This window comes from Somniosus microcephalus, chromosome 29 (assembly GCF_052327205.1).
Source record: "Somniosus microcephalus isolate GS21.2 chromosome 29, FLI_Smic_1.0, whole genome shotgun sequence".
NCBI classification, from domain to species: Eukaryota; Metazoa; Chordata; class Chondrichthyes; order Squaliformes; family Somniosidae; genus Somniosus; species Somniosus microcephalus.
In genome coordinates, this window is record NC_141015.1 from 31,354,466 (window position 1) to 31,366,576 (window position 12,111).

At 42.2% G+C, this 12,111-nt stretch overlaps 1 protein-coding gene across 2 annotated transcripts in view; it reads left to right on the top strand.

Annotated features, from left to right (window-relative positions):
- The first annotated feature begins 2,200 nt into the window (after positions 1-2,200).
- Positions 2,201-12,111, top strand: part of chata (choline O-acetyltransferase a) — a 46,869-nt gene continuing 36,958 nt past the window's right edge. Inside the window, exons 1-7 of one of the 2 annotated variants that reach the window (XM_085970532.1) lie at positions 2,201-2,414; positions 3,061-3,193; positions 3,986-4,177; positions 5,497-5,615; positions 6,291-6,344; positions 7,328-7,508; positions 7,811-7,988. In XM_085970532.1, coding sequence (XP_085826658.1) covers positions 3,131-3,193; positions 3,986-4,177; positions 5,497-5,615; positions 6,291-6,344; positions 7,328-7,508; positions 7,811-7,988 — 787 coding nt within the window. In that variant the 5' untranslated portion in view covers positions 2,201-2,414; positions 3,061-3,130. The remainder of the gene's footprint in view (positions 2,415-3,060; positions 3,194-3,985; positions 4,178-5,496; positions 5,616-6,290; positions 6,345-7,327; positions 7,509-7,810; positions 7,989-12,111) is intronic. The other variant, XM_085970533.1, reaches the window with a different exon arrangement.

The window sequence follows — 12,111 nt, forward strand, 5'->3', positions numbered from 1 at the left end:
CTGATTTAAGGTGACTGAAGAAAGAACCAGAGGCGACATGAGGATAAAACGTTTTTTTAAGCCAAGAGTGGTTAGGATTCGGAATGCACAGCCTGCTAGGGTGTTGGAAACAGATTCAAAAGGGAATTGGATAAATACTTGAAGGAGAAAAAAAATGCAGGGATATGGGGAAAGAGCGGGAGAGAGTGGGACTAACTGGATTGCTCTTCGAAAGAGCCAGCTCAGATTCGATGGGCCGAATGGCCTCCTTCTGTGCTGTACTAACCCATGAAATGTGTTCATCTCAGTTTTGCATTGAATGATCAGTGAGCACTTGATGGTTCTTTTTGGTCCATATATTGGAAATCATTACAAAAATACATAGCATATTAATGAACGCGCAAAATAAATACACTTTTATAAGTTTCAGTTCATGCTAGACGCTGGGTTTTTGAGAGGCGACAATCTCCACGGTCCGCTGATTCAGACGCGGCTGACAATGTTGGACAACAGGAAGGCAAAACAACGGTTTTCTGGGAGATCGAAAAAGTGCAACAACGAGTGTGGTATATGCGCTGAAACCTGTTAAGACTTTAAAAATACAGGAAGTCATTGTAAAAAATAAATTGTGTCTGAAGTCGTGACTTTCTAGTGCGACACCTTCTTAAAGGACCAGGAAGCCGCCCCTCCAGCGCTCACCTAAACCGTTGGGCCCCTCACCTCTGCCCAGCCTCTGCAAATATTCGCAGATAACCTCGCACATTGCATGGAAACCACGATTGCTGGACATCGGGCATCACACGATCATATAATCAGAATATATCAGAAAATCATATAATCAGAATATATCAGAAAATCATATAATCAGAATGTATCAGAAAATCATATAATCAGAATGTATCAAAAAATCATATAATCCGAATGCATCAGAAAATCGTGCAACGGGAACTCGTTAAAAATCATACGGTCCATTAAACATTCGAGATAAAATCATAATCAGAATTCATCACAAAATGCAGTCTTCGCAGAACGAGATTGTGTTTGAGGGTAAGCGTCTGTTTTTTGAAAATAAATAACAATATCAATGAAAAGTTGTAGCTAAAAATTAATTAAAAAAACTTGCAATAAACGAAAGGAATAGTTAGCTTGTGATATTTTTGGAGTGGGGATTATAATGAATCGAGAAAGACGCTACATTTCAATTATGAAGCAAAAGGTTTCTAGGTGTGTCCAAGTATTTGAATGGCGTGCATTTGGTGACCATATTCTCTATGAGGATTGATGGAGTTAGTCAGCGTTGGCTGCGCCTTGGGTGCACCGCCCTCACAGTGCGGCCCTTCATCTTATGAATAATAGAACCTAGAACAGCTCATCAATACTTCTTCATCGCGAAATTATTTATAACGCACATTTAACTAATCATTCAACAAAGTCGCAGGGATATACTTATCCATGCTTTCGATCATGTTCTGCACAGATTAACTCCTTCAAATTTGAGGTTTGCAAGACGTCAAATTTGCTTTGCAAATATGCTGTACTTTATACTATACGTGAAGTCTAAATATGTACAAGTAAGGATGTGTGATTGTGTGCAAGATCTCGATTACTTCCAATTTCAGATCCTCCAGCAAACATTTCATGGGGAAACAATCAAAGCACTTTGACAAAATTGTCTATCGAAGGCAACAGCGAGAAGGTTGTTATGTCATTTTACTCGTTATATGTTATTTCCAATCAAATATTTAAGTTATTTCTGGCCGATTACAGTGCAGTCCTCTTCTTTTTAATGTGCTTCAGATTCCTATTCGGCAAAACACATGTCTAATGGAAAGAATCACTGTTCAAGTCATTGACAAGCTTAGCGGAAGATGCTCAATGCGATGTGAACTTTACTCTCCACACTGCTTTAATAAGATGTTAAGCATTGGGCCGTTTGATGGCAATAAAAGCTACCTCCCCCGACGTCAGATTCCATCTAGATTATCTTCTGAACGATCACTGTTGAAAAACTATGAAACACACACACACACACACACCTAAACATTACAAACGTTAGATATTAGGGAAGGCTACCATACAAAGTAACCCCCTGCCCCCCGAATTCTGGCCACTTCAATTTGCAATGTAAAGTGGATGGAGATTGTGCTACGTATGACGCTGTCGTTTTGAGGGCTCGGCGAATAGGGAAAAGGGGAGGGTTTTTTTTACCGACCCAGGAGAAAGTAGAGCCGAGCTTTGCACACATCCTGTTCAGGCTCCATCGCGCGCCAGTTACAAGGGTGAAGAAGTCACACTGAGCCGAAACTGCGAGCAGACTGACAGAGTAGTCCATGTAGCCAAGATCTCGTTTCAACGATGGGATTGGACAGGGGAATTTCTATTTAGCCACCATTCGCTTCGTTTCACATGAACTCATGAAGCTGGGAGGCAGCTCGGTAAGTATGAACACCAGCTTGTTATCGATTAGCATGTAAAACTTATTTTGAAAATGAAGTATCTCCATGTGCTAGCTCCTGTAATTAGTGGGTTGCAGAATACTTCAAGGTTATAAATGGATAAGTTTAGATTCCCCTAAGCACGCTTCATTTGTGCTTTACTCAAAAGGAGGGGACTTAAAAGTTGACTGATAGGAATTCTCCTGTGCACTTCTCCTATAGAAACGCGTTTATTTGAAGTAGCATTATATTTGCATTCCCGTTCTTTCTCTTAATTTATTTCTATAGGTACTGAAAGGTATTTTTTTATCTTGTTATGTGCATATTAGGTTGCCGGAATGGATATGGTGCCAGACAAAGGAAAGCGTCGCTTTGTATCTCTTTCCTAAATTTAATTCTGCCACTCTTTCAATTTACTTTCAAGAACGGGTTAGTGGTGACCAGAATTTTCTGAGTTGCCTCATGTACAAGTGGGTAATAATGAAAGAGGTGAAATGCAGGAAAGGCAGAGAGAGATACAAAAGATAGACAGATAGACAGACACCCAGGGTATAGGTTGCTGTCTTTTTATATGGAACTGTGCTCTAGTCCTCAATCCATTGACACGGAGCTAAACGTGCCCGTTTGCATTCTCTCTTCAATCCAGAGTTCTTTGATCCCGTGTCCCGGTTGTGCGTCTCTTTCCTCTCTCGGCTGCTTGCGATCGTGGCAGAACTATGCCAATCCTCAATAACTCCAACCAGGACTCGGTCCGACCCAAAGCTCGCAGGAACAGCTATGTACTACAACTTTTATACACACTTTACAGTTTTAGCCAGGCGTGCAAATGACAGTTCCAATCTCCTTTGATGTGTGCAAGTTCTATAATTTAACTGTGCAACTCGATAATCGAGTGTTAACGGAGTGACATATCTAACTTAAGCTGGGGTACAGTAACTAACCAAACCTTGTCAAACATTCATTTAGCTTTTACATCACCTAACAGGTTGAATAGGTAAAACAAATCAGTTTTCTTTCCGATGTAGCAGATGGTTATTTTAAGAACTGACACGGCCATTACAATCGCCATAATGGATGATTTAATAAACAATACACTATGGAGAGAGCAGAGTTTTGAACTGATTGCATTGTCAGAGTCCTAATGGCATTACGGAGTAACAATGAGTAATGGGCATTTCTAAAGCATTTGTCTGGGGCTTGTGTTCAAATGGCGCAAGCAGTTCTGTCTAAACAATGCATAGTAATGTCATTGCGACTTATAAGACATCTTCCGCGAGCTACAAAAAGAAACCTTTGCTCAAATGATAGACAGGCAACACCCTATCTCAAGACTGAACATTTATAGAAATTCAAAGTCGGATTTGTAATGCAAACGACACATTGGCGCAGTATATAAATGCAAGTTGTTGTTGTAACGGAGGACATGTCCGCTAATAGCAGAAAGGAATAATGAGGTCTGCACTACTCACTGGTTTTCACTCTTCTGTTGTATTTAACATAAATAGCTTCTGATTTAAAAAAAATGACTGTTGCATGTCACCTCACTCCTCTTTGACCTGCCTGTGCTGTAGGTGCTGCCCAAACTGCCCGTGCCCCCGCTGCAGGAGACCCTGGACATCTACCTGAACTGCATGAAGCACCTGGTCACAGAGGAGCAGTACAAGACCACCAAAGCCATCGCAGAACAGTTTGGCGCCCGTGGAGAGGTCGGAGAGTTTTTGCAGCAACAGTTGATAAAGCGAAGAGAAAGTGAAGTTAACTGGGTAAATGGAGCCACTTTGCACCTCCGATAAGATCTATATGTTTAATTCATCGTGCCTTGCTCCACTGCCCTAGAAAACACTTAGCGACAATCTGCAAGTTATCTAGTAAATGTAATTATGCAATATGTTTATAAATTGATGAAACATAAAAGTCACAACCTCTATTTTGCCGATGAGATACGGTCTATTACTTTCCAATGGTTTCAAAAGGAGTGTTCTTTCGATGAGGCACTTTACAGCCTTCTGGAATCAACATCGAGTTCAACTATTTCAGATCATAACCTCGGCCCCTATCCTATATATATTTTTTATCCACACCTTTTCTTTGTGTCTTTTCTTCTCCCCCACATGGCAGCTGTCTTTTATTCTGCCAGCGCAATTCACACTTCATCTAGAGCCATCCTTTGTTTCTGAACCTGTCCCATTACCATCTCCTCTCGCCTTGAATATCTCTCAATGTCTCCCAACCTCTCCCGCCTTCTATCCTATCACAGACCTTCCCCTTTGTTCTTTCATCCCCTCCCCCCTTTCCCAGCCCCTCCACTTGCTTAAAAATCTGTTCCATTTCCTGCTTTTTTCCAGTTCTGACGAAAGGCCATCGACCTGAAACGTTAACTCTGTTTCTCTCTCTTCACAGATGCTGCCTGACCTGCTGAGTATCTCCAGCATTTTCTGTTTTTATTTCAGATTTCCAGCATCTGCAGTATTTTCTTTTTGTATCAGTGTTCTTTTTGAGTTGGTTTCACTGCCAATTTAAAATCGATTTTATATAGAATCATAGAATAGTACAGCCCATTCGGCCCATCGAGTCTGTGGGCTCTTTCGAAGAGCAATCCACTCCCCCCCCTCTTTCCCCATATCCCTGCAGTTTTTCCCTCCTTCAAGTATTTATCAAATTCCCTTCTGAAGGCTACTATTGAAAGTTCGACAACTACATTAGAATTACTATATTCAGGATAAATTATTTCACCTGCTTACGGCGATTTAAGCGGTGGCTTAAATGATTAATTAGGTTGATGAAGTAGATTTCAAATGACTTCAATAGGCCGATTCTGCAATGATAGAAATTGAAGCGAGGCCGCTGTCATTTACTTTTGTCTCAATGTAGCAGACAATGGAATCTTGGATATCCCTTTCGCTGGCATGTGTCGAACTTTATGAATGAACTGGCATCGATAAATCAGTGTCTGGTTCTGTATTTTCTTTAATATTTAAATTGAAAGCAAGGAATGAATTAGGCATTCATAAGAGGCATTATGAAGTCAAGAAAACCAGTGGATTAGAGCTGGCATTAAGCAGGGTTTTCTTTTCTTCCCAAGATTTACGAGTGGTGGTTGGGTGACATGTATCTATGTAATCCAGTTGCACTTCCGGTAAACTCCAGTCCGGGAATGGTCTTCCCTCGCCAGAACTTCCGGGATGAGGGTGATCAGCTCAGGTACATTTCAATCATGTCCTGTCCTTTCATCTAGCACAACAGAGATGCACCATGCTGTATCATGCAGAGTGATAATGGTAATTCCATGTTCCCAACGCAACGATGTAGTGTTTTCAGAAACTGTAGGTTGAGATATTGTAAACCCTGCCCAGAAATATCAACTTGGGACTATTTCTAGGTGCTGTTTTAAGAACCGTGCCCAAATACATGTGCAAGTCGCTATCACGACTTCGTTGCTGCTGCTCCTACATATTCCCATAGAAATCGTTTTCAAAGGCAGGTTATTTTGGAATATCTTTCCCTACAGCCTTTGCATATCGGGCAAAGTATACTGCACGTGGTGGAAATGTTTTGTATGTTTAAGTACATTTCATGCAAGAGTGGCTTACGGCTGATGTATTATGAGTTCACATTCTCATCTATGTACATTGTAACTGTAAAGTGAACTCCGTCAAAATAGATAATTTACTACGAACCAGGGCATCTCTTCAGAGGCTGCGAGTTATCGGTGTGAATCTGCACTCTGATTATTTCTGTAATCACAACCAGATTTCATTCTCGTGGATAATAAATGGTGCTTTGGGATTCTTCCTTCCGTGGGGCACAATTCCCATTGAAGATATCTGGAGAAATCTCACGTGGCGTGAACATTACCGGTTGATTTTTCCTTTACAGGTTTGCGGCACGTCTCATTTCTGGAATACTGGATTACAAAGTTGTAATAGATGCGTAAGTTATCATCATTCAAATGTCAAGCATTGAATAATTTTGATCATAGCATTTAGTACAAGAATTCCCTAAATCAAGTAAACATGAGCTCAGTCCAGCAACCCCAAGATTATGCAGAGAAAACATATCCCTTGTCTAAAATGCCTTATCTTGATTTAATTGGCTCATACATAACGTTGGATATTAAATGAGAACAATTGATAAAATGTGTGGAGTAGGTTCCCTTTTTCTAATGGGAGACCAAGATCAAGGTCTTTAGCACAGTTGTCCGGCCGATGTCTGAAAGAGCAAGAGGAGGCGGTGATTAGGTGATCAGATGTTATTGTAGGAGGAGGGAATGACTGAGGGGGTTCCATAGTTTTAAGGTGTTGTCAAATAATGAGATAGGGTAAGAGAGAATGCCATGAATTTTGCTTTCAGCACATTGGGGATGTAAGGATTTGGGACTTAAAGGGTACCAAAGATTGATGAGAGAAGCAGGGGGAAAATGAAGACATGATCTTACCGTGTGCTTAAATCAGCCATAATTCTTAGAATTGCATAATAGCCCTTTACCCTTCCCAACATTAGTATTCTTTCATGATGCTTACTATCTCATCTCATACCTCTTTAATCAGCTGCCATACTGCACAGCTCTTAATTGTTGTCAATGTTTTAATTTAGGACATTGTAGGGTCAGTATCTGGCTATTGTTTGATCAGAACATTCGCAATCCACCAGCGCTTCCTTCTGGTGGGCTGTTGGCACCCAACCATCCTATTTTAGTCAAAAATTGTACGGCGGCTCCCAAAATATTAAAAATTCTAAACAGATTTTTTTAGGGGGATTTTGTACCAATTTAAGCACAGGAAAGATCCAGACTTTTACAGCATCAGAGATGTTTTGCCTACACCGAGTCCTAAATTAAACAAAAGCTAACAGGGGGGTTGTTGAGGGACGAGTCAGGGAGAAGCTGGGGTATTCATTTCACGTCTGTTTTCCAGCCGTGCACTGCCTGTTGATTTCGCCCGTGGTCAATTGGCTGGACATGCCCTGTGTATGGAGCAGTACTACAGGCTCTTCTCATCCTACCGGCTCCCAGGTCATCAGAAAGACACGCTGGCGGCCCAGAAAAGCAGCATCATGCCTGAACCAGAGCATGTCATCGTGGCTTGCCAGAACCAGGTGAGAAGGCATGTTTCAATGTCTACTGGGACAACACGCGTAGAGGAATGGAGTGCAATTGGAAATTGAGTGGCCTTATTTAGAGTGGAAGTTGGGAGGTAAATGAGCGATAAATTCTGGACAACTTGGCTGTCCTAACAGTTAAACATTTGCTTTTTTTCAATTTAGTTTCAAATAATAGAACCCTCCACTCCCCAAGGACCCCAGGTCTTCAAATGTAGCCCAAACTGTTCAACATTTTTGCACCAACTCCCAGCGTTATCAGCGTTAACTTCGCGTCCATTTGTTTGCTTTGGGCCCAGTTCTTCGTTCTGGATGTCGTCATCAACTTCAGACGTTTGAACGAAACCGACTTGTTCACCCAGTTGAGAAAGATCGTGAAAATGGCGGAGAACGAGGAGGAAGGGGCGCCTCCGATTGGGCTGCTCACATCAGACTGCAGGACCCAGTGGGCGGAGGCCAGGAGAGTGGTCATGAGAGGTAGGATACCGGCACGCGGAAGCACAGACACTCCCATTCAGTGGCATGAAACCAGCTAGGCAAATGTGGGCGAAAGTATATTTTTTAATGCAAATGATATGGTCAGCATTGTATCTGTTTCCTGGAACATACTTTGCAACAATTCAAATGCGAACTCAGAACGTCACTGTTTCGAGTTCATTTAAATTCCATGTACCAAGGCTCCAAATAGAAGCCCAATTGCACTTGGTTGTTCCAGTTTGCCCTCGCTTTAACCTCATTTATGCTGGTGCTGATGGGAAATTGCAGATGTAACTAAAATTAGGACCCCTCCAATCACAGCCACATTGACTATATAAATCTGGTGATCAGAATGTGGGTGCCTGGTGGTAGTCATGGCTACTGGACTTCCCCCGCATCATATTCATATCAGACCACAGAATCTATATCAATGCCTTTTCACGTAATTTACCCTGAAGAAGCACTTCCTGGCCTCACATTTGATTGCATTGTGGGAGACTGTGTAGGCACTCCATTACCATGACAGGGAACATTAGAATGCACATCTCTCTGAAATTAGAATAGGTTCTCTCATGTAAATGCAAGTTCTATCTGTTTATTAAGGATAGAAGCCTGGGCTTAATTTCATCTGCATCTGGAATTCCAACTGGAATTCTTACACCTTCAAAACTATGGAAACCACTCCAATAGTTTCACAGCTTTGATTATTTTACTCCAAGAATATATTTTAATTTTCCCAACATTGGTGGAGCTCCCTTGGTAAGTCGGAAGATATGCTCGAGCAGTACACCATGTGTGGCACAATATATTATACCACTTTGCCCACTATTCTGTTAAGGTGGAGCTGTGTCCCTTTAGAGCAAAAGATCTAATCATTGTAAATAGGTCCTAAGGTCAATTTGAGGACTACCACTTGTCTCTTGAGATCGGCAGCTGGTTTTAAATCTTTGGCTACTTACCAAGATCAGAAGAAGCCATCCTGAAATGACTGGATTTCTTTCCTTTCTTTAAAAAAAGATTGTTTTGCATCTTAGGTATGATAGACTCATGCTGAATGCAATACCATATATATTAGTTGAATTAGGAAACTGCAGCATCTTGTCTTGGAAGGGAATTGGTGTCACCTACACCAAACCCATTAATCCTCATGAATTATCTCACAGAATGTTCTTTGATCATTATAATATGGTAGACATGATCTTGCACTGTCCAGTTGTTATGTGTAGACAGACATGATCTTGCACTGTCCAGTTGCTGTGTGTAGGCAGACATGATCTTACACTGTCCAGTTGCTGTATAGGCAGATATGATCTTGCACTGTCCAGTTGCTGTGTGTAGGCAGACACGATCATACATTGTCCAGTTACTGTGTGTAGGCAGACATGATCTTGCACTGTCCAGTTACTATGTGTAGGCAGACATGATCTTGCACTGTCCAGTTACTATGTGTAGGCAGACATGATCTTGCACTGTCCAGTTGCTGTGTGTAGGCAGACATGATCATACATTGTCCAGTTGCTGTGTGTAGGCAGACATGATCTTGCACTGTCCAGTTACTATGTGTAGGCAGACATGATCTTGCACTGTCCAGTTGCTGTGTGTAGGCAGACATGATCATACATTGTCCAGTTACTGTGTGTAGGCAGACATGATCTTGCACTGTCCAGTTACTGTGTGTAGGCAGACATGATCTTGCACTGTCCAGTTGCTGTGTGTAGGCAGACATGATCTTGCACTGTCCAGTTACTATGTGTAGGCAGACATGATCATACATTGTCCAGTTACTGTGTGTAGGCAGACATGATCTTGCACTGTCCAGTTACTATGTGTAGGCAGACATGATCTTGCACTGTCCAGTTACTGTGTGTAGGCAGACATGATCTTGCACTGTCCAGTTACTGTGTGTAGGCAGACATGATCATACATTGTCCAGTTGCTGTGTGTAGGCAGACATGATCCTGCACTGTCCAGTTACTATGTGTAGGCAGACATGATCTTGCACTGTCCAGTTACTGTGTGTAGGCAGACATGATCATACATTGTCCAGTTGCTGTGTGTAGGCAGACATGATCCTGCACTGTCCAGTTACTATGTGTAGGCAGACATGATCTTGCACTGTCCAGTTACTATGTGTAGGCAGACATGATCTTGCACTGTCCAGTTACTGTGTGTAGGCAGACATGATCTTGCACTGTCCAGTTACTATATGTAGGCAGACATGATCTTGCACTGTCCAGTTGCTGTGTGTAGGCAGACATGATCTTGCACTGTCCAGTTACTATGTGTAGGCAGACATGATCTTGCACTATCCAGTTGCTGTGTGTAGGCAGACATGATCTTGCACTGTCCAGTTGCTGTGTGTAGGCAGACATGATCTTACACTGTCCAGTTGCTATGTGTAGACAGACATGATCTTGCACTGTCCAGTTGCTATGTGTAGACAGACATGATCTTGCACTGTCCAGTTGCTATGTGTAGGCAGACATGATCTTATACTGTCCAGTTGCTATGTGTAGGCATGTGATCCAATTAGCCTGCATTCATTTTGCTAGAATTCAGCAATGAGGTGAATAACATTCTTGACAAGAGTATGCAATTGCTGGCTAAAGGCCATGGAACCCCCCCCCCCCGGAAAAATGGGGGAATGCAATCCTCAAAACACTGAAAAAAATCCTGGCACCCCAAACAATGAAAACAGAATTTGACTTATTCAGTCACCTTAAACCAGGGTCCCTGTTGATGACCTGGTTAAAATTAACAGGATATTTTGCATTACTTATACCCTCAGACATTGCTCAGTTCACACTTGATATGCACCATCAACATTTATTCATTCACAACTGACCTTCAACATACAAAAGCAAAATACTGCGGATGCTGGAAATCTGAACTAAAAGCAGAAAATGCTGGAAATACGCAGCAGGTCAGGCAGCATCTGTGGAGAGAGAAAAAGAGTTAACGTTTTAGGTTGATGACCCTTCGTCAGAACCTGACCTTCAACATAATTAGACATACTGAGTAACACACTTACCAGTAACATGCATGATGAAGTATATACACATTAACACTAATGTATATTTATATTTATTAGCATTGCATAACAAAAGTATAAACAATAATCAATCATGATGTTAATAATTGAGATAATGAATACACATAGTTCTACAGGCAATCAATTTGAACCAGCTGTAAAATTCAAAATAAATCTCAGAATGAATATTTGAACGATCGGGTGAGATACAATGTGTAGCTAAAAATCCACAACAGGCAGAAAATGCATCTGACTAAAGTCAATGCTTTTTTTAAACAAATTGGCGTAGAATTTCGATAACGCAAAAAGGAGCACGGGCACCGCGATGCAAGATATGCCCTTGCCGTTCAAAAATGCAGGCAGCATGTTAATTTCACACTGCCTGCTAATCATCATGATTGCAAGGCACAGCCTAACACTGAATGCACCACTGACAGGCTGTGCGCTCAGCAGGGGGCTGAAGTTTGCATTGCTCAAGCGAGGCTAGCTTTACTTAAAGCGAGGCTAACTTTTACTTAAAGCTAGCCTGCTCCTCTTAAAGGCAGTCTGCAGCTCCTAAAGGTGAGGTGCCTTCTGCTGATGAAAAAAACTTAAAAGTGCTTCAGCACTTGGCAGTCTGCACCTCTTAAAGGTGAGCTGCCTTCTGCTGATCAAAAATGGTAAAAGTGATTCAGCACTAACACAAATGGCTCAACAGGCCAGGGAAAGGGCACCCAGGGTCTCGCACGCAGCACTCAGACTTTGTGCAAGCGGTCAACACTGGAAGAGAGGTCCTCTATTGACAGAGGGCCAGAAAGAAAGATGTGGGGTCAGATCGCTGAGGCAGTCACTGCCAGCAGTGTCACCTCCAGGACCTGGCTCAAGGCCCCAAAGAAGTTTCTTGACCTCAGACAAGTGGTCAAGATCAGTGAATGCATCTTCAAAAGCCATCTCCTACCAACTGCACCACTAGCCTCACACACTGCTCAATGCATGACCACCCCCCATCACTCACCTACCAACAATCTCTGCCAAACACGAGGCACACCTCACGTTCCTAGCTTCACCTCACCCACTTGAAGGAGACGGTGCTGGCCATTCTTGGCAGGGGCA